Source organism: Sinohyriopsis cumingii, chromosome 3 (assembly GCF_028554795.1).
Source record: "Sinohyriopsis cumingii isolate HCF-2022 chromosome 3, ASM2855479v2, whole genome shotgun sequence".
Lineage (NCBI taxonomy): Eukaryota > Metazoa > Mollusca > Bivalvia > Unionida > Unionidae > Sinohyriopsis > Sinohyriopsis cumingii.
Window position 1 is genome coordinate 97706271 of NC_142963.1, and position 24888 is coordinate 97731158.

A 24888-nucleotide genomic window follows, 5' to 3' on the forward strand; every position below is an offset into this window, starting at 1 on the left:
TTACGTAGAATAATATATGCATTTTAGCTCTGAAACGTAGTATAGATGCCCGTTAAATGGCACTTTCCTGGATCACTGACACCCATGCCTCACTACACAATTTTGCAAATAAAGTTCGCTATAGCGCACATTACACAACATTATATATCAGACTGACTTATTGACAACGCTAATAAAAATTATTTAAACTACAGTATTCACCTTTATACAACATGCTTGTTAGCATCACCTTTGACTTGTAGTATTTTATTTCCAAGAAACACCGTTTCGTGTTTATAAGCCACTGCATAGATTCATAGTAGTTGTACGTCTTACAAAAACATCCTATGTGCATAACCAGTAGGAAACAATATCACTACAGTCCTGGGGATATTATTGAAACTGTCTTACAAACTGCCAGATATATACAACAAAAACAAATAAAACATTGCCAAGCTGACCGAGGTACGGTTCGCTTTTCCCGTTACCTAATTTAAGACCATGAAGTCGTAACAACATTATGATGGATGTGAGCTATTTAGTAACCACAGCGAATGGATAATAAAATAAAGAGAGTTTCTGATCGTATGGATTAAATGCATTGTTTGGATTATTGTAAACCTTCTGCATGTTTATACATTTTGGCAAACGTTGCCGCCTCACACGTCACAAAAAGGAACTTAAGAATAATAATTCCATAAGCTTGTTTCTGAAGTTTAAATATTGTAAGAAAACAACAACACAACTATGGCAATAAAAGCTCTTACATATTGTTTAGTTATCTTTTCATGCCATTAAAATCACTCTGCATTTTCACAGACAGTTATTTTTTCATGCCATTAAAATCACTCTGCATTTTCACAGACAGTTATCTTTTCATGCCATTAAAATCACTCTGCATTTTTACAGACAGATATCTTTTCATGCCATTAAAAACACTCTGCATTTTCACAGACAGTTATCTTTTCATGTTATTAAAATCACTCTAAATTTTCACAGACAGTTATCTTTTCATGCCATTAAAATCACTCTGCATTTTCACATACAGTTATCTTTTCATGCCATTAAAATCACTGCATTTTAGCAGACTGTTATCTTTTCATGCTATTAAAATCACTCTACATTTTCACAGACAAAAATTGCTTTTCTTAACAAGCACAGACATTCAATGTAAGAGGCACAACAGCAATTAAATTGATTAATTAAATAACTACTTTGAAAAGGGCTAGTAAAAATTCAGTCTTACAGAAATTGTTATATACAAAAAGTACCTTGTTATCATTTTTGAAGGTAACAATCTACGTATAAGTGTGTGCAGTCGTTCGTAATGTTCTTGAAGTGAACTTGTTGGCAGTTAAGATATGTGATCATTCCTTGGGTGCTACAATGCGAATTTCACTAAATGACTCTCTCTCTCTCTGTCTCTCTCTCTCTCTGTCTCTGTCTCTCTCTCTCTCTTTCGTACTACTCTTATTTGTTTTAAAGTGCTACAACATGTATGTATGTATGCATGTATGTATGTATGTATGTATGTATGTATGTATGTATGTATGTATGTATGTATGTATGTATGCATGCATGCATGCATGCATGCATGCATGCATGCATGCATGCATGCATGTATGTATGTATGTATGTATGTATGTATGTATGTATGTATGTATGTATGTATGTATGTGCACTTATACTTTATGATATCTCACGGTAAAAAGCCTGCTTATAATAATTTCTTTGACAAGATAAGCTGATATTAATTTTATTTACTAAGAAACAGTTAAAGGTATGATGCCTTTGACACTTCACGCTTGGGGCCCTGAGTGGCCGAGTGGTCAAAAGCGCTCACCGCCAAGATAAATTTGAACTTAGTCTCGCGCTCTACATAATTTTCGAAGGAAAGTGGCGTTTCTAGTTCAAATTGAAATTTTGAGTCATATTGTGAATGAATGAACATTGCAATAACTTTTCCATTTGATCTGGAGTGGATAGATTTTGGGATTTTATTTTTGATTCTACGAAATTTCGTGATTATGGACTGGATTTAGATGTGATAATTTCATATGAAAGACATCGGATTGAAGAAGCGAGGGAGAAGCGTGTTGACGTCTGCAAATGTATTTCTGTTTCTGTCACTGAATGTTTTAAATCATAATGTGGGAAAATATTGAAGTATTTCAATTGCAACTATCAAAAAGACGCTATGGAATGTAATGCTTACTTCATTTTGAGTGCAGTAAGGAGGATGTAATTGCACTTATCATCGAAAATACAGTACAATTTCGAAATGTGTAATCAAGATTGAGAACCTATGACATGGCTCATGTAATTCGTATTTGAAGAACTAAGAATGTACATTTTGAGGAAATTCAGGATGTAAATCTGTAAGTACATTTTTTGCCATTCTTATCACCAGCTAAAGAAGACAGTATGTGGCTTGTCACTTGTATGTTATTTGTATGGACCCTTTCTTGTGTCTGTTGTATAGCTAGCCTAAATCAGAAATATTGTATCAAAAATCTTAACGCGGAATGTGCCAAAAAAAGCTGGTATCTGGCAGTCCACGAAACATCTGCTTTACTTCATTCAGAAACAAATTTAAACAATCGCAACGAAAAGCGCTCACTATGCGAGTGTATATATGATTTGTTTACAAATCAAAATTGCTGGCGCCTTTGTCCATTGTTTGTTTACAATAGAAAGTAGTTCCTTTATGCACGTGAATGCAATATGTGTATTTGCACGCGAGTTCAGTTTCGGGCAATATTGCACGATTCTGACAATATAAAGTTAACGGAGAAAAAATGAGCATATAATAATAATCCATCTGCAATAAACGATAAGACAGATCTAGAACATTTGCAAGACACAATATGATAACAATTTATGTGTGCAAGACTTTGCACGCTAGTGAGAGATAAGCACACAGCAGTGAGCGATAAGCGACGTCCTTTGAACCTAGATACACGACAAGGACAGACAGGGATTATAAAGATGGGTAAAACGGTTTGATCTATTTCTCATATTAATGTTAGTAATTGTATATTAATTTTAGAAATGACTACATCTTACTTTGTCAAAATAACAAAGGAAGATATGTTTGAGAAGATTCCATATGAATTAATACCTTGTACACTGAAATGAGCCAAATCCTAAAGGAATGGTCTATATTTGGTTTATCTCTACTGATGTGGCAATGCACAGCTCACTGAAAGTGTTAGATGAAAAGCTGGTAATAAAGACATATCAATTTACTTTACGTTCTAAACGAATTTAATTTGCTGTGAATGAGATAAAGGACGCATATCTTTCTGTTAATACTATTCCTTGAAATTAAACAATTTATGGGACAATACGTTCACAAAGAGTCTGAACGTTAATTAATAGTAACTGCAGGAGGCTGGGTTTACATCCGTTTTAAAATCGTTCTAAAACTACTGTCATTTGTTTCAGGTACTATTATACCGTTACTATTACTGGCAATGGAAATAGGACATAATGGATTAGGTAAGAATTACTACTACCTAATGTTATTCTACAGATTTCAAATATTTATAATGATTACAGTTCCTCCTTTACCCTTAAGCATCATATGTTTATTGAGTGCAACACAAAAGATGTCGTGAATACGAAATCAAACGTGTAAACAAATCGTTCAATATTGAACATGAATATGCAGACAACATCCATCATGTTGGCTTATCAAGTTGAAAAATCTTCCTTTTCGGTTGGTAGTCTTGATATCAGAAACCACTGCATTCATTCAAATAATGCTATTTGTCTTAACCTCCACTTTGACACTCTTCAATCCATTCCAATGACGCTATTAGTTTTACCATCCGCCCTGACACATTTACATCCATTGAAATGACGTTTAGTGTTTTAAAATTCACATTGACACCATGCTCCTATTCAAATGACGTTATTTGTCTTATCCTCTATTTTGATACCTATGCGTTCATTTAAATGAGTCATTTGTGTTATACTCCACTTAGACACCACTGCATCAAATACAAATTACATTATTTGTCTTACTCTCCAATTTGACTCCCATGTATCCGTTCAAATGACGTAAGTTGTGTCTTACCCTCCTCTTTGACATTTTTGCATCCATTCAAACAAAACTCATTTTTACCCTTCACTTGACAACAATGCATCCATTCATTTTGCGCTATTTATCGTTCCCTAAACTTTGAAACCCGTGCATCAATTCAATTTAAACTGTTTTTCTTACCATCCGCTTTGACAACCATCCGTCAATTTAGATGACTCTATTTGTGTTACCCTCTACTCTGACACCATGCATCCATTAAAATTACGTTGTTTGTCTTACCCTTCAATTTAATTGAACGCTGTTTGTTTAGTCTCATCTTTGACACCCTTGCATCCATCCAATGACGCAATTTTATCTTACCCTCGTCTTTGACATCCTTGCGTCCATTCAAACTATGCTATTTGTCTTACCCTCAGATTTAATATTCATGCATCCGGCCACATGCTTGCTATGGTATTATTTATAATACGGGAGAAAATTGGACAATTAAAATTTAAATAGCTCCAATCCCCCAGTCAGCAATGCCGACGGTTACATGTATACGTTTAACTCAAGGTGTAAACTATTACATTTAACAAAATTTAGCAAATGTACTCAGTAATTTCATCGACGAATTTCCCAATCGCAATTTCTTTCAAACAAATGCAGGCAATGACATATTAACAGTTGCCAATTAGTATTTCATTACACGAACATAAAGGTCGTAATTGAGTACGTTTCCTTTCAGTGTTGTTTCTGTTACTCATCTTTCAATCACCATCTGCTTCTTGTTTTTATTTGGTAGTGCTCGCCTTGCACTTCGAGATCTGTTCCCCCGACACTTTCGGTGCTTTCTATCACGTGCTCCTTCCTGAACTGCACCTCCAACCAAACTTCTGACGTCACTATATTTATGTCTGTATAAGTTCAACAGTGACTAACTCTGCATTATTCCCATTCTATATGTTCACAAACTGATAAGGCACGTACATGTTCTAACACAACTCTGTAATAAATTCAGTTATGCATTACAATGCAACATGGTAGTAAATTACACACTTCGATTCCATTCTAACAACCTACTATACATTAATATTGTATGTTAATAATTCGCTATATGTTACATTACGATATTATGATAGTTCAGCTATACGTGGAAGATTCAATTTCTAATAAACTAACTGTACGTAATAATGTATCAGTCTAGCAACGCCTATTTAAAGAAATAATACAAATATTCGGGTGAAAATATGTTACCTCAAGAAGCCTTTGTTCGCAAATCCAAACGTAGAATTCCCATTAGAATTTCCTTCCCGCCGTTAACTCGTAGTACAGTCTTATATCTCTTGCTATGTATATTTGATTTAATTTAATTGTTTGTTTGTTAGTTTTATTTGTTTTTTTCTTATTTCCCTTACATGCTATCGTAATGTAATTTTACTTACTGGATTTGATATTGTCCAGAATAGTTCAGCTCTGACTGATTGTTGTTAAATTTTTGACGTAAACAATTAATAATTGTAGATAATGTTGACCTAGTTCCTGACTTTGATTCAGAAACAGTGGCAGTTATAATGAACAACTTTTCCCAATTTTTTAAAAATTCTTTCCATTGGTAAGAACCAATGATTTTAGTTAAGGCCATACGTGATGTTAGGGATGTAAAAACTTTGTTTTGTTTTGAAAGGTTGATCATTCGACCCTCATAGCAGAATCTGTTTTGTGTCATAAATTAGTGTATAACCGTTCTCTCAACATAATTTGACACTTAAAGGTGTTTTGTTGTGCTCAGTTTGAGCTGCTATTTTTTTATATGGAATACTAGTGATTCTTTTCCTTGGAAATATACAAGTGCTCATACAGAAGTCTTGGACAAAGATATTCATTACAATTTATTCGTAATTCAAAAGTAGATTAATTTTTTCTGATTCAATAAGAATATGTTGACACAAGAGCACTTTGAAGGTTGCAACAGATGTGCTTGCCTTCCATTTTCGATTTCATCAGAGCTCGAAATCAGAATCATATTGAACTTTTTAATAATAGGACCTTTTTGGATTTGATTCGTAGAACCATAAGTTCTTTTTCTCATTTTTACCTTGTTGTTTTAGGGACATAAATTATTTCTTAAATTTTACAACGCTTGTCATCTTCACTCTAGTCTTGTTACTTTTTGTAAGAACCTTGACACGTAACATTTCACTTTGATACGCACGAATCCCTTCGAATACGCTTTTTTCTTATTCCCCACTTTGTCATCCAATCAAATGACAATTTGTCGCACCCGCCACTTTGAAAACCGTGCATACATTCACATTACGCTCTTTTGTCTTACCAGTCTCTTTGAAACCCTTACATCCATTTAAGAGAAGCAGCATCGTTTGAATGGATGCAATAGTGGCAATGTGGAGAGTAAGACAAATAGGGTTATTTGAACTAATGCAAAGGTGTACGACTGGAGGGAAAGACACTGAGGTTTAGAATGAATCAATGCATGGATGGCAATGTGGAGGTTAAGACTAATAACTCCGTCAAATGAGTGTCAAAGTTCCAATATGGTCAATTAAATGGATTCATTGGTGTCAATAGAAGGGTATGACAATAACGTCATATGTTTGGATGCAAGGGAACCCAATAAGAGGTAAGACGGATATAGTCATTTAAAGATATGCATGGGTGTCAAAGTAGATAGCAAGACACCCATGCTTCCATTCCAATGACGTTACTTGTCTTACCCTTCTCTTTATCACCCATGTCACTTCTTAAATGACCCTGTTTGTCTTAGCCTCTTACTTGACACCATGCTAAATTGAAATGATGCAATTAGTCCTAACATTCACGTTAGCACACATGCATTCATTAAATTATGCTATATGCTTTACCCTCGACTTTGAGACCAATGCAACTATTCAAATGACGCAATTTAGCTTCCTCTGCAACTTTTCACAAATACATCTATTAAAATGACACTCTTTGACTTTCCCTCCTTTTTTCTAATCATTGATCCATTTCAATGAAGCTATTTGTCTTAATATCCACTTGGACATACATGCATTGATTCAAATGACGCTAATAGTCCTACTCTTCAGTTTGGTATCCATGGATCCATTCAAATAACGCCATTTGTCTTACTCCGATTTGATATCCATTCATCCTTTCAATTGACTCTATTTGTTTTATGAGGCAATGTGACCCCCCTGCGTCTATTCCAATTAAACTGTTTGTTTTACCCTAGGTTTGACACTCTCGCATCAATTGAAATACGACTATTTGTCCTACAGCTCATTGTTCCATCCATGCGTCCATTTGAATGAAGCTATTGGTGTTACCAACCATCGATGTTGTTCTTTTACCATTCACTTTGACACCCATGTTTCCATTTAAATGATACCATTGGCCTTACCTTTTCACTGAGACTCCAGTATTCATTAAAATGACGTTAAATGTATTACTCTCCAGTTTGACACCCATGTATTCATTAAAATGAGGTTATCTGTCTTACCTCCCACTTTGAAACATATGCATCCATTTAAATAACGCTCTTTGTCTTACACTCTACTTGATATCCATGCGTCCAATCCAATGCCGTTATTTTTCATATCCTCCACTTTGACATTCATTCATCCATTCAAGTGATGCTATTTGTCTTACCCTCCACTTTGACAACCATTCGTCAATTCAATTCAAATGACGCTAATTGTCATACACTCCACTGGATGTTTCAAAATGACGCAAACAGACTTCCTCTGGACTTTGACACTCGTGCATCCATTCACATAAGTCTATTTGTTTTACCTCTACTTTGACACATACATCCATTTAAATGGTACTATTTATGTGTCTTTCACACCCATGCATACGTTTAAATGGTACTTTTTGTCTTAACCTCACTTTGCATCATTTCAAATCACGCTATCTGTATTACCATCAAGTTAACATCAATGTATCCAATGAAATGACGCTGTTTGTTTAGCCTCCACTTTGACAATCTTTCATCCATTCAAATAATGCTATTTGTCAATCATTGTTATGTCAATGAATGCATGGGCAACAAAGTGGAGGGTAAGAAAAACAGCGTCATCTTAATGGCTACATTTACATCAAAGTGATTGGTAACACAACTCTCGTCATTTGAATGAATGCATGGGTCTCAATGTGCATGGAAAGACAAATAGCTTCATTTACGTTTATGCATGGGTGTCAAAGTGATCGGTATGACAAGTAGTGTGATTTGAATTGATGCATGGGTGCCAAAGTCATGGTTAAGACAAACATCATCATTGAAGTGAATGCATGTTTGTCAAAGTGGAGGGTAAGACACCAATCCTTCCATGAAATGACGTTTATTGACCTACCCTACCCATTGACAACGATGCATCTATTTAAATGACGCTATTTGTCTTACCAGCTTCTTTGACACTAATACATCAATTCAAATGACACTGTTAGTCCTGTCCTTTACTTTGACACCCATTCATCCATTCCAATGAAACTATTTGATTTACCCTCCACTTTGATACCTATGCACCAATTGAAATGACGGTATTTGTTCAACCCTTCAGTTTGACATGCAAGCATCCATTCAAATGACGCTATTTGTCTTACCCTCCACGTTGACACATGGATCCACTCTAATGATAATGTTTGTCTTGCCGTCCATTTCGGCATCCATCGATCCATTCAAATGACGCTGTCTTAAAATCCGCCCTGAGAGCCATGCATCTATTCAAATAATGCTATTTGTTTTACATTCGACGTTGTGACCAATGCATTCATTCAAATGACGAATTCCCCCCCCCCCCCCGTTCGACGACCTTGTATCCATTTAAACAACATAATTTATCTTACCCTTTTTGTCGCCACATATGCATCCACTCAAAAAACAATTTTTCTCTTACCATCCATCGATCCATTCAAATGACGCTTTTTGTCTTACCCTCCACATTGATGACAATGCATGCATTCAAATTACACTTTTTATCTTACCCTCCACAAGTCTGTATTTTAATTTAAAAATGCACGTTTTGTTTTACTTCTTCTGTCTTAGTTCTTCGTTTTAGGTACTATGCTATATATGAGAAAAGATCTTGCATCAAGGCTATTTTCTTTGGCTTTATTCCCTTGGGAAAGCATGGATTATGTTGTCTGGTACCTTGGATAAGATTATTTGGTGTTATCTGATAATTTTGATAAACAACTTGTTTACTACCTGCTACCTTGGATAAGCATCTTTTTTGTTATCTGGTATCCTGGATAACAATCTTATGTGTAATCACTTACCTTGGAAAAACATACTGTAATTTAGCAATTATCCATACACACTACAGCATACTTATCAAAATATCGTAAATAATACAAATTAGAAACAGAAACTGTGGATGATATTAGTCTTTTCCAAAATGTAACTTAACTGAACAAATCCAAACTATTGTTCATTCAAATTCAGAAATATGCAGCATATGAAGCGATCAAACATTGTTTCTGAGAAAGATCTTTTGCACATACACATACCATCTGTAGATTTATACACTTTTGAGGATTACGACGTCCTCACGAATAATTCTTCTTTCAGCAGAGAGCAGTATTTCAGAAAGAAATAGAAGATTTATAGTTGAAGATTCCTGTGACGATTTTCAAGAGTACTCAGGTAGGAGATTTGATTGCGATATGTATATATATATATATATATATATATATATATATATATATATATATATATATATATATATATATATATATATATATATATATATATATATATATATATATATATGTGTGTGTGTGTGTGTGTGTGTGTGTGTGTGTGTGTGTGTGTGGTGAGAAAGAGAGTTTAATAGATGCCAAATACTGTGTTTTATTTATTCCAGATTTAAAAAAGAGCCTTAATCATGAAATCGTGTAAAGACAGGTTGGTATATATTTATCGAGGTAGGATAGTTGTAAAATGTCATTTTAAGACATCATGAATTATCTACATATAATTAGAAATGGCCTCCTTTAATTTAGAACGCAAACACGATGAGATCAGATTAGTTGTCTTATGTAAAGCAAATAAATTAAGCTCATTCTCGCTTAGTGAATCTACGTCTCGATGTTTCGATTTTTGTACGTGGCATGGATCAAGGTCTCCTCTATAAATTGGACAATGACAATAGTCTTTTACTAGAAAATATAGGCTTCAGGCCCGTAAGACACATTAGAAACGATGCGGCACGGTTCAGTTTACTGTATGTGTTGATATTGTGCATATACGTAATACAGTTCACATCTTATAGGTATCATCATGATTATTGCAACACGATATCATTTGGTATAGAGTTTGTTTGGCGTATTGCTTCAACAATATTGGCAAATATACTTCTCCCGATTTATGGCAGTACTCTAATCACCACTGAGTATAATGCAAGCATTGATATTCTATTAAATGGAATTCAGTCGAAGTGGACGCATTTCCTTGTAAAATGGAAATTGTATTTGCAGCCTGAATGTATTCTCTGACCCGGTTTCATCACACAACAAACAAATCCTGTATTCCTACGTCAATAGCGTCTAAAAAAATGGACATAAGAGAATGGACAGATATATTCCGAAAGGAATTAACATACAAAACTGTATTTTATTCAGATATGATAAATCTATAGTGGCGTATGTATGTATGTATGTATGTATGTATGTATGTATGTATGTATGTATGAGTTTAAACACATTTCCCCATTTTGACATCTAAATGCAAAATACTATATAGTGTTCTTTTGAAGTCAACTTGAAGGAAAATTCAAGAAGAAAGATATATAACTTTTGAGAGGTTGAAAATCAAGTATTACTTGTAATAGAGTAATGTTGGATTTTAGTGACTATATAAAATGTAATAACTCATCAAAGAAAAGACATTATTTTACCCTGTGAACCGGTTGTGATAACAAATATTTTATTTTGTTAGACAGATACCTGCATAAAAATATGCCGCAGTAATCTTTTTGATTCCGTTTTAATAATATGCCGGTTACATTTGCAAACAAATTTATTCACCTTTCTTTGTCTATGTAGCTTTTATTAAAGCAAGTGTTTCATTATTTCTTTGCAGATCTTCAAAAACTTCGGATATCTCACACCTGCACTGGCGCAAATGAAGGTTGGCATTATAGCGTTTTTGGTGCAATAATTTAATTACCGTGATTGCGATCTCAGATTTGCGTAATTATAATTTGCCTATGCCTGTTCCCTTAATTAAAGCTACTTTTTTCTTCCGCATCAATTAATTTATATCTCAATCCTGGAGAAATAATAACAATAATAATAATAATAATAATAATAATAATAATAATAATAATAATGATAACAATAACAATAATAATAATAATAATAATAACAATACGTGTTTTATATAATTTTGTTGGCAAACAATTGTATAAAACGATTCATATTAAGTTGACAATTACACAATTGATAATGAAGTGGCGTATGAGTTCGCATTGTGGTTTGATATCGATTATAGTTTAACTGGTCATTTGCGTTTGCTTAGAACAGCCTTAAACACCAACTCATATCCTAATGAAATACTATGCTTCATTTGCAAAAATGAGTTTGGTAACACGTTATGTTTAAGCATATGCCAGAAGTCTATGAAAAAGAGAAGCGTGTAACGGAATCGGAAGCAATTATGGTTTGAATCGTGTATTGTCGAGGTTTGCAAGGAGAATAATGGTCTAGCCACATACTTAGAGCAATTACACAGGGAAATTGGTGCCCAGCTCTTTAGACATAGGAACCAACACATCTAGAATTTTCTGTACTTTACAGTCATCACTACACTAATTACTTCGTGGTACTCTAGAGTCATTACTACACTAATGAATTCTCGGTATATTAAAATCATTACTACACTAACGACTTTTCGGTATTTTAAAGTCATTAATACTTAATTAACTTCTCCATTTTTCTACATATTGGATAAAATCCAGTGTATTAATTAATGTTAAATTCAGATGAAAGAAGACTATCTAATTTCTGTTAGATGATAACATGTACACATTATATAGTTACAATTCGTAGAGTGACGAGATGTTTAATGTAAGTCACCTTACTGAAAAGGCCGAACAAACATGTTTGCTTTGTCACCCAGTGCAAATTCCAGGCAACCGAATTCCATGAATATTTAAATTTATTTACTGTCTTGATCAAAGGTGTTAACATTTAGATGAAATTAACATTCTTCACTGGTAGAAAATTTCCAGGAAATATCAGATATAAATATTTCTGATTTTCCTAGAATATGCAATATGATGTAATTATATTTGATTGACTTAATGGAAATAATTGGGACGCTTTCTTACGTGGCCAATTATTATTATATACTGATTAGAAACATTTTCAACATTTATTGTTACATTCCTTCCTGTTGAAACCACATTATTTTACCAGTAAATCTGTACTTACATAGAACATATGTAGGACACATTCATTAATGCATATTTCTCTCGTTTTCACCAGGAATAACAGTTCTTGCCTTAATTGTTTACTTATATTTCTTGCTTAAATTCACACAGTGTCTATAAATTCCATAAAGGGAGGATTTCACATATATTCATGCTCCCTATTTTGCTAGTGATGCGGATAATTAAACAGAGACCACTCGATTTGTGAAGTTGTCGACTGTCTTCACATGGGCTATCTACTTTCACGTATGTGCAACACCACTAAATCTCGTGAAAACAAATGACACATAACAATGACGATATTCAGGCAAAACTCTGTCTTCTGTGACATACCTATCCTGCGGTTGGTAACAATGTAATGGCATGTCTGTTGTATTTTGTGTTTCTGTTGTTTTTGTTTTTACCCACAATTCTGTTGGAATAGTTTGTTAAACAATGCTATTCAACATGTTAACGTGAAGATGAAAGCTTCAGGTTAGCTATCTCTATTGTTTGTGTATGTAGTTGAAAAGTTGAAAACATTGTGAAATAAAAAATATTATTTAAAATTTAGGATAAGATTAACTATTGCAAGTGTAAATAAAATGAGTTGATTGCAATCTGTTGTGATACTATGAAAAATACCGTCATTTTAGCTGAAAGCATACAACACTGTAAGCAAAGATGGGCTATTAAAATGTCTTAACTAAAGGACAGACAACAACGAGCAGGTTTTAAGAAATAATTTTTTTACATTACTCTTCTGAATGTGCACATGGCAATTTACTGAATTTACATGACCTGTTTATATTCTATATTCAGCGTCATCTATATATGTTACACACTACGACACACGGTTAGCAAAACTCTGGATTAAATATAATAGTTAAACTTGTGCTGTGCTGTTAGAGATTGTAACCCTCGTCAGGACAGTTTCCGAACGGTGGAAAAATATAGGATTTATCGGTGTTTGCAATCCCCATACCAAAAGTGATTTTAGAAAGTTGAGAGTAGCATCCATTACCAAGCTAGATTTCAAGCTAGATTGCAACCTTTGGAATGGCCACATTCTTTCGATTTGAATGAAAAAATAAACAAAACAAACACAATTAAACTCGTGCGAGGTAAATCGACATTGGTATTCCTAATTGACTGAAAGTACCTTTCTGAAAGTATTAAATGACCTTCCTCTCTGCTTTTAATGATGAAGATAATTCAGTTTTTATAGTGTTCCATTTTGTCTGCAGCATTTGATGCAATATATCATCATATGTTTCTTCATAATCTCCAGAAATGTGTTGTGTATTCGTGTTCCGCTTTTACATTGCTTCGAGTCATGCTAAGAAGAAACGAGAAAAAGCTGTGTCCCGAAAAGGAAACATTCCAGTTCAGTTCATCTTTGCTTTTATCGTTACAGAGTTGTTCTCGGGCTCGTTCTCTTCAATTTGCACACTCAGCCACGTTGAAATGTCACAAATCATCATCCGGTGTCTCGCCAATTTTATGCCAATGATATCAAAATATACAAATTTAGTCTCACGTCCGAAGTGTCGAGAAGTGAATTCCCGATGAGAGGTCATGAATGAGTACTTCCACATTAGCACATTCAATATTAGAGTTCGCTAGGAATACCAATATAATGAATTAGAAATAGACTACGCTTTCTTGCTGGTGAGAGATCCTTTAGGATTATTTGAATCACAATGGTATTAGTTCTTTTTAAATTTTCACTTTGTTTTTCTAGAGGAATAAATTGTGTAATAAGTTTTAAAAAAATTGTTGTTTATGTTCCTTTCTGTTTCTTAGTTTAAGATCAAATAGCCGCAACAATAAATTTAAATTCAAGTTGTTTCTTAAGTAGTGTTATTAATCGGTGCTTTAATTTTACATATTTGAGAAATCTTAAGTAAAACCAACAAGCTTTCAAATTGTCGGCTAAGGTGGATGACTATTTTTAAAACCAACACAGGAAGATTCATAGTTTCTGAAAAATGAAGAAGTGCACTTGTTGGTGATTCTGCCAAGACAAGCTTATCCATATTAAAATACAAAAAGACACACCAGCGCCTCAGAGTCTTTTGTTGTCAAATACGTTGCCTCCATCTGAGTCTTCTTCTAGTGAAAGTATTTGTATTCAGGGAGTAGAGTGTGGATTTGTTAACGTTCCTCTTCATTGTGTAAATGTGTCGTCAGACTTAGTCTCAGGACCCGAGACTGTCAGAACAGTGAGGTCTTTACCCATCGAATGTATTCGTTTATTACTTATTGCTAGGCAATGACCTAGCTGGAGAAAAGATTGCAGTTAATCAAATTATAAATAACAAGCCTTGTTTGACTCAAAACGTCAATCCTCCTATTGAAAATGAAGTCCATGAATGACACCCTGCATGTGCAGTTATCAGAACTAAAATACAATTTTGTTATGTTGTGAAAAATGGGGTCCTTATTAGAAAACGGGGACCACATAATGTACTTGCTTGTGACGAGTGGTCACTCAGTTATCAAATTGCTCTTCCAACGTGATATCGACGGAAATTTTTAGTCTAGCCCATGAAACAGCCTAGGCTAGTCATTTAGAAGTCGAATTGTCTTAACAATCATTTTTTATTGGCGGAAACTTAAACGTGATGTTTTTTACTTAATATCTTGCCTCACTGTCAGATAGTAGGGAAACCAATTAACAGATACCTAAAGCTGATCGGTAACATATTCTTGCATTTGGCAAACGATTAAGTAGAATAATGGCAGGCTGTGTCGATCCCCTATTTAAGACCAAGTCAGACAACAAATACTTGTTGACAATAATGATTGTGTTCACTTGATTTCCAGAGGCAATTCCTTTGAGGAATATTAAACACAAACCATGGTAAAAGCTTTGCTGAAGTTGTTTTAACTATTAGGACCTTCCCAAATCTGTCCAATCAAATCAAGGATCAATTTTCCAGCAAGGTATGCATGAATTAGGCATCTAATAACTTAATTCTTCTGCCTCTCACCTTGAAAGTCAAAAGGCCTTGGAAAGATATCAACAAACTTCTAAGAAGGCAATATTGATTTTATACAGAAAAAAATTAGGACGAGGTTATTCATTTGCTGTTGTTTACTGTAAGGAAATCAGTTCAAGAATCATTACGTTTTATTATTTTGAACAAGGTTTTGGATATACTGTCCGTAGGTCAGTGAAGGTATTGAAAGAGAACTTCTTACTACAGAAGATTTCTTGTACAAATCTTTTTTTTCTTCATGAGGGGTGGTGGTATGTATATTCAATTTGTATTGTGAATTGACTTTTCTCCATGATTATATATACTTGAATAGTGTGATTGAACTTCATCCATAACTGAGGATAGGAGCTGGGACTATTTGCCTAATGTCATGTAAAGTAAACTTGGTTTAATTAGAATTGATACTTCAATTAAGCAATGATTCGGACATTAGAGTCGTCTAGAAACATTTTGTTTTACAGTGTGATGGAAATTTACATTAATATGAGAGAATAGTCTAGATATATGCATAAATGTTGACAAGTTAAAATGGTCTGGAAAAAGCTTCCTACCCACATTCTGGTCCTCGTCTTGTGTACTTGGTTGTTATATTAAAGTTGGTTATATTATCCTAAGTGGAATCAGTCTTTTAATTATGTTTAGCTTTTAATTTTAGAGGATTTTTTATTTTGTTACATTATTCACTGCAATCGCAAAGTATTCAAAAGTTTCGGAGTTTTGAGACATATTATTTGTGATGCATTACATATTGTTGGCACATTCGCACGTTCGAGACTACTGCCACATCAGCACATTCAATACCGAATTCATTCAGAGAACCAGTGGAAATAATTAGAAAAACGCTATACTTTTGGACTTGTGATATAACGTTTAGGACCTTTTTAGAATTTAATTCACAAAACTGTAAGTTGTGTTTACAATTTAATTTCGAATTCTAGGGAAATAACTTACTTGTTGAGCTTTACAGAACTTTCTGTTACCTAGTTTAAGACCATGGGGTCGTAATACAATGCAATGGGACATTAACAACTATACATATATATATATATATATATATATATATATATATATATATATATATATATATATATATATATATATATATATATATATATATATATATATATAAGAATTAATTTATTGTTTTTTAGAAGATTTAAGGAACCATTTTACTCTCGCATTCGCCCCTTATGACAATAGATCTTATACATCCAGAACAAAGCTTCTAAACGTATAATTGATCTTCTCTTTTGCTTCTTCATTGTTACCTCTTATTAATGATCATGATTAGAAACAACAATGTCTTATGATTCGTTTAGCTAATCGGGCTTCCATGTGTTGTAGTTTCAAAAAAGGCAATTTTGAATTTTTTTCTTTCTTCAAAATGAAAACCACTAATCGGGTTTAATCGTCTTGCTAATGCTACTACTACTACTAATCATCATAATGTTTATGATAATATTAATAAATTCATGATGGCATTGATCATTTATATATTCAGAAAAAGAACAGAACTCGGAGTAAGTGTCACGTTTTGAGGAATGTTTGCTGGTGTTTCATGCTTTATGTATACAAATTTGTTTTAATGTTTAATTCCTAGATAAGAACATCTGGAATAATGTAAATATGTATTATGGAGGATTACAACTAGAGACCCGATTCTGGACACAAAGAAACTCCCTGTCTGTTGTGGAACAGTTATACCAAGGCACAGTTTTCAAAGAGACTAGACCGTATCCAATCGAAACCGAGAGATTCAAATCTAGGGCGGATATCAATAAGCAATTTGTTCGGACTAGGTCCATGTTTGAACTTCGCTAGAGGCGGATCATAGAGAAGTTGGGAGAAATCAGACTGTACCCCGAGTGTCGACGTTGTGCGCTCGTTAAAAGGCGGGAAGAAATTCTAGTGAAATTCCATATTTGGATTGCAAACAAAGGCTTTTTGAGGACGTTTTTCCCGTATATCGGAGAGAGAGAGAGAGAGAGAGAGAGAGAGATGTGGAGTGCACGTGGTAGGTCTATCGTGACGTAAGCAATTAGGTAGAGGCGACGTGCCGGAAGGAAGGTTGGATCCGGAAGTGGTAGCAGATCAGGTAATCAAGGGTACCGAAGGAAGTATCGGTAGATCACGTAGTCAAGGGTCCCGGAAGTACCAAAAGAGAAACAAGAGGAGACAGATGAGTAACAAAATCAACACCGAAGGGAATTTCTCTCACTTAAGACTTCCATTTCACATGATGATAATAATTGGCAACTGTGAAATGGTCATTGTTTGTAGTTCTTCGAAAGAAATTCCTATTTAGAAATTTGTCGATGAAATAGTAGAATACGCTTGATATATTTTATTAAATTGTTATACCTTTCTCCTTGCGTATTTTATACACATAGACCGTCAGCATTGCTGACTTGGGCTCGGAGCTATTTAAATTTTAATTTTCTACCTTCTCCGGTGTTTGAAATAGTACCTTTAGGAGGCACGTGACAAAAGTATTGTGAACCCCCCAACAATTAAATAAAGAGATATTACAAATTGACAATATCTCTACGAAATGCATTATCTTTAATAAATTTCAGTATGGACGATTTTAGAGAGGCTACACAGATATGGTCCACATGGTCTGTCATGCATGCACCAAATTATAAGTCAGCTAGGCCGTGAGTATTATTTTATTTGTCTGTGTGTGTTATTTTTATGGTATTTCCTAATATTTCTTGATTGAATAAATAGTGATAAGTCCAACGATACGTATGCTGTATATTTTGTAAATCTGTGCACATGTATAAAATGATGAATAGATGAATGGATGGAAGAAGTCTTTATTCTGGCCAGGTAAATATTGGAAATGGAAATTCTTGTCCATTTATGATATTGACCTGGCCAGAATAAAGACTTCTTTAATGTAATTTTTTTGTGCACAACTATTTTGCAGCACATAAACTTTCAATATTTCACAGACTATTCCGATGCTTAAGTTCATTAGCACAATAATAATATATTCAAAAACTGATTAAGGTAATAACATTTTGAAAGCTGTTTCAGTGTCAATTATTTATATAAGTACTTGCAATTAATTTTTTTAACGCTGAGTCATTTATTTTCCTTTGAGGATAGAACTATTACAGTCAGTTTATAACAGTGGTAAGTGAAAGAATTGTTAACCTAAGTTTGAGCAAATCGTTTCAATTTGGGAGAGCATTTCCCTAACTGCATCACCCATATAATAAATAGTATCTAACTACCTACTGTCCTATGATACCTTTTGGTCCTCATGACAGGATCTTAATAATATGAAAGCTATTTGTTTCGTCTCTATCTTTATTTGCGTTGATTACTGCATTGCTAGAAAACCATAGCTATTGCTGCAAAGAATCGTGGCTTAGAGAATTCAGCAAGGACTGTGTTCTCTGTACGAAGTACATCACATGGTTTGCATCGTCCCAAATTACTACGAGATGAAAAACTAACAGAAAACACTCTGCTTGCATTTTTCGTACAGGTTGTAAACCTTTCGTTGTTACATAAATTCTGAATCATGATTAATTTCTTCCAATTTTAATTTGTTTTAAAAGACTTTAACATTGAAAAAGATAGAGGCAAACTTATCAATGTACGATGTACACAGAGCACATAGTAGGACAAAAGCAATGGCTAATACGCATGACATGATTTACATAAAAGATTAATCAGGAAATACGTTGACGGTATCGTAAATGTCATTCAAACCGATAATTCAAAAAGGTTCTATCAAGAAATAGGGGCAATACTATATCTCTGTAGCGTCTAACACAAAATGAGTGTATATCTATCTCTGATATCCTTCCTTCGATTGAAATAGTGTCACAGCAATATATTTTTGACCATTGCATACCACATTGATAATGAGAAAGAAATACTCTACAGGTGTCTTATATAAACTGAATAGCTGATGGAAGTCTTGTGTCTGAGCACAGAAGCAACTGATTTATCATACTCTGCAGAATTCAACTTGATGGAAAATTTATGGGGCCAATTATTTACAAAAGTGAGATTGAAGGCCTTAAACAGCCACTAAATGTTTACAAAGAAAGAACGGAGCACGAATAATTGATATACCCTCTTTGCTCAAATTAAATCCGTAAGTTGAACTGGTTTGCTCCTGCCAGCAAATGTTATATCATCTGAACCAATGGAGGCTTCCAAATACATTTGCGTCTGCTGTATTCTAGTAAACGACCACTTTCCCATGTCATGTGGTCCGTTTTAACTTTTGACAGTACATACTCATATGGTACTACTGCTGTCACTGACAGGCATGAGTAGTCTCATTCATATATATATATATATATATATATATATATATATATATATATATATATATATATATATATATATATATATATATATCTGTGTGTGTGTGTGTGTTTGTGTGTTATGTGTAGAGCTAAGTTCTAACACACAATAGTTCAAAAAGAAGACACTATTTTATGATGAAGATTGCGAATGATCAAAGGTTGAAATAGGCTTCACCTGATTTCACGTAACATCGATCCAATTACTAATCATATTCCTTTGAAGCGATTCGATTTGCCGACGCTGTTAACACACTGAGGCCAGTAAACGGTGTGACACATGTATTCGCTGCTGCTACATTTGTTAGCATAAGTATCTAGACATCATCCACTCGGATAATACTATCATACTAAAGTAGTATTGTAGTATTCTTTGTCTGTTATACTACAACGCATGTGTTTAGATCTCATCCACTCCAATAATAATGTCATACTACATTATTATTGTTGTGTTCCTGGTCTGTTTTGCTACAACGCATCTGTCTTGATCTCGTCCTATCCAATAATACTGTCCTACTACAGTAGTATTATTGTATTCCCAGGTTGTTATACTACAACGCATGCGTCTAGATCTCATCCACTCCATCAATACTGTCATACTACAATATCATTATTCTCTTCCTGGTGTGTTCTATCGCAATACTTTTCTAGACCTAATTCAATACTACAGTACTGTCTGATCTTAATCTAGTTGTCATACCACGAGCTTTATCTCTTAACTTGTCCAACTATGGTCGTAAATGACTAAATATTGAAGATTCAGAATAAACTCAAAAGGTAAACATTCAATTCAAAATGAAAATTAAAGAGAATCTGCATGTGTTCTTATGTAAGTAATATCATCGTAGCAATGCTTCGGAACATACGCACATACGTACATTTGCTTAATGCGTATATATATACTTGCATAGTCGGAAAGACAGATACATCGACTGACTCAATTATTTGTCTCAACTATTTGTGATTTGCACAGTATGTATATCTGTGCCCTGTTTGTTTGAATGAATGTATGTATGCTTGTATGTATGTGTTTACGTATATATATATATATATATATATATATATATATATATATATATATATATATATATATATATATACATTCATATATCTATGTAGATAGGTAATATGTATTATGCAAAAATGCATTGGGAAAGCAATTATTTTATTGACATATACTTAAATAAAATTCTGTAGTAAAATGCATTGAATAATTATTTATTTCAGAAACGTTTTATTACTTCCAAAGAACGCCATCATATTGTAGTTGTTCGGGATCAAACAAGTTAGATCATTATTATGTGCGTAACGGTAAGCAAATTAACTTTAACAATCGTTTACTACAAGGGATGTAGGATGTAAGAATTATCGTCCATATTTTCGTCTATAGTTTCATTTATACATAAACTGACTGTTTATTTAATTTATACTATCTAACCTTTCTTTCAATTATTTTCGCAACATACTAACAGCAGGCAAGTTTGGCAAATTATATTGCTTTTCTGAAAACAAGATATTTAGGTAAATCTCTTTCTTGTACCACAAAAATGTCAGATGTGGTTTTGTAAGTAAATAAAACATGCATTTAAGGAGAAGAGTGAATCTGGTATCGAAGATAAACTATATGGCAATAAGTGAAGTCCTCCAATTGTATAGTTCAAGCTGAAGCAAAAGATCTCGGTTCAGCCAAGTTAATTTATTTTTGTTTACTACAGCTAAATAATGTATGCCAACATTTTCCTCTATTTAAACAATTCATTTAATTGATGATGATGGAAGTGCCATCTTCAAAACTTTTATAAGTATTTGATTTATATTACTTGACGTTCCTTAGAAAACAATTTCGACAATGGCAGGTGAAGTATTATAAATCAAATACTCATGTGTCCTTCTTGAAGAGGGCACTTCCATTATCACCGATTAAAGGTGACATAATGACCACACATTGTGTCATTTTCCAAATATATTTTGTCCATCCATTGTGCGAATAAGAAACCAAAACGAGCAAACTTTGTACTATTTTAGAAACTTTGTATTTATACTGCTTGTAGTGGTATGAAAATACTCCAAAGAAATAACTTCTTGTTTGAAAACAAAAGTAAGGGGACCCCAAGGAGCACACCTTGTCCCTCTTGCTTTATTCTTAATGATGTTAGCTTGTTTGTTTTCAACCAGGTCAGGCAAAGGTATCTTCGAGAATCCTCTGATAGGTTCAAATAATCTGGCGGAACGTAGAATATTAAATCCTGTCGAACACACATCTTTATCTGTAATAATATAAAATACAAGTCTAGTCGCAGTAAACATTTCAACTTTGTTCATTATGGTAGCAAGTGTTGTTTCGTGGTAACATATTCCTTGCTGCGTCCGTTACTTAAGTGTAGCTGAACTGTTGGAGAATACAATTTCCCATCAAGTATGTTGTTATAAGAGGACAATTCTGTGTGTCCTTTTCAGTTTTAAAACTGCTTGCACGTAGGACTTTAAGTTGTGGTAATGTAGTGAACAATTATATGCTAAAAAAACAGGAAATATAATTACGGATGTGTACATGATGTAAAAGTTGTAAATTCAAATACAGATGTTATAGAAAATGATGATGAAACGTAACAAAATGGAAGCCAGGCAGGACACATTCGAATAAAACGAGAACCATTGAAAGAAAATCTGAAAAGTGCGGAAAGTAAGAAAACGTACCTAGCAGGGTTTCTAATGAACTTGGAGAGCAATTTAGAAGCAATTTTTGGAAAATAAAATTCAAAAGTGAGCGCAACATTACTAATAGGTGAAGAACTCGAACTGTTTTTCCAAGAAAAGGGTGTAATAATTTCTGATATAGCTATGGTGATATTAATGACAATATCAACAGTTCTTACTTCTATGCCAGATTCAATTTGAAATGCATTTTATTTTATAAAAATCTCGTATACTGACTTATAATCATTAACGCTGTATTTGTTTTTCAGCTTTCTAAATTGTATTTCTTTATTTCGTAAGATTCAAGAATTTCCTTATTGCTCTGCAAATCAAACTTTTGGTGCTCCCTAATAATGTTATCGATATAAGGTGCTTAAATCTTCTCCTATTGCCGAGACTTAGCTTTGACACATCTTTTAATTTAAAGGATTTAATATGTTCAGAAGGATCACAACTTTGTATACATTCGGCATATCATTACATTTTACCTTTCATTCTTATCGTATTCAATATAATTTCAATATCATTCTACTTTATATATATATATATATATATATATATATATATATATATATATATATATATATATATATATATATAATACAAATCATATGGCGAATAACAATCCTATCAAGTGCACTAGATCCAGCAAGGGATCACGTGTGTCAGAGACTGATTAAGATAAATGCAATAAACTGACAACTAACAGCGCGAGACTAGTATCTAACTAGCATTTTTGGATGGTCGGTCAGGACAAATGGTACTACCAGTTTTTTCCTTCTTTCCATTTTTGAATGGGTCATCGTCGTTTGTTTGTTTAAAACGACACTTCCAGAAGCAAACATAATCGTTTTTATGGGTTTTCTGTTTTGTTTGTCTTGTTTCAAAGAGTCGAAAGCGTTCAGGTTATTTAGATACTAGTATCGCACTGTTCGTTGTCAGTTTGTTTGTATATATATATATATATATATATATATATATATATATATATATATATATATACATATATATAAACATCTTGCTACTATTATAGAGATAACTTTTGTTCGCTAAGGTCTCGATATCCCGCTCCTTCAAACTTTAATAAGTGTCTAATTTTGAATATTTCCGTGGTAACATTAGATTTATTTGTGCGAGCATTAATTGATAACTTTAAATTCTGTCCGTTTCACTAAATCTCAATGTATGAGTTGTTGAATAACCGAATAGACTCATTAATGCTTTCGATCTGTTCAAACGGTGTCGTGACTAATGACGTATATATAAATTAACTTTACTAACACTCCTACCTATTTTTTGTTTTAGTTTTATATGGAGTTGAATAATCGCAAGTTCTAGTATTTAGTATTCTGCTGAATCTTTCCACTGTAGAGGTGTGAGTAAGCTGAACATTATTCAATATTGTCTTTTTCTGGCAATACTTTTTTCCTGACGTAAACATCCTTTCCCTCATTTAACTGGGGACATTTGGATTTTCGCTCTTTCAGAACATTTTTTCTGAAAATTTCGTGCATGTCATCCCTTAATCGTTTTTAATATTTTAGCTTTTACGTATTCTGAGAAGATACATATCTCTGTCGCAATGCATTTTTATTGACAGTTATGTTTATCACACTTTTCCTAGTGAACAATGTCTGCTTGCATCAAATCATCATCTAGATAAAGATAGACCTTCATGTAAGGAAATATTTGTTTCTCTTCTTTTAGTAATGTGTTGGTGTTGGGTTAAATATGAGCCAGGGTATTTTAGTTTCTTTCTTTTCTTGATTAAATTATTCCCACTGTTCCTTGATATTTGTATTTTGTCAGGTTCTATGTAAAGATTTCTTTATTGTTCAATTTTGCCAGCCACTTGAGATGGGTTAATAACGGTCATGGAATATGTTCAGATCAGACTTTCACCAGCCACATGACCCTTTAATTCAGCATTTCCAATGTTTCATTAATCCATTCAAAAGTATGAATGATTTAAGTATATGTCACGTGTTGACATTCTTATGGTTATTTAAAAAATAGCTACTTCATAAAACGGGTCACTATGTGTTGTTTTTGTTCGAACGTTTTCCTTGAATTCTATGTCTGTATTTGCTGACTCCCTGTTGATTGGCCTTTAAAGGTTTAAGAGATCCTACAGTTGTACTGGAAGTGTAATCAAATACAATTGTTCGTATTTCCTAACATCAAATAAATACTCTAATTCTTGTTCATACAGTCATGTTTTAAAATCGGGATTGATTATGTCAGTCTTTATGCAATCATCATTAAATGTTATGTGTAACACTTCGTATTTTCTTGAATTTAAATCAACATCTTTATTCTTTGATAGATTATTTTGAAACACACATAGCCGAGGCCTTTCTTTAATTCCATCCAAACTCGTCAACTAATGTTATTTCTTGATGCCGAGAACGTTGCTTATGTTAAACTTAAATATT

General features: G+C 33.4%; 1 protein-coding gene across 5 annotated transcripts in view; it reads left to right on the forward strand.

Annotated features, from left to right (window-relative positions):
- The first annotated feature begins 2881 nt into the window (after positions 1-2881).
- Positions 2882-24888, forward strand: part of LOC149803360 (uncharacterized) — an 84878-nt gene continuing 62871 nt past the window's right edge. For 4 of the 5 annotated variants that reach the window (XM_089951373.1, XM_089951375.1, XM_089951376.1 and 1 more), the window contains exons 1-6: positions 2882-2971; positions 3427-3480; positions 9579-9653; positions 11091-11138; positions 18002-18082; positions 20984-21067. In XM_089951373.1, coding sequence (XP_089807499.1) covers positions 2968-2971; positions 3427-3480; positions 9579-9653; positions 11091-11138; positions 18002-18082; positions 20984-21067 — 346 coding nt within the window. In that variant the 5' untranslated portion in view covers positions 2882-2967. The remainder of the gene's footprint in view (positions 2972-3426; positions 3481-9578; positions 9654-11090; positions 11139-18001; positions 18083-20983; positions 21068-24888) is intronic. The other variant, XM_089951374.1, reaches the window with a different exon arrangement.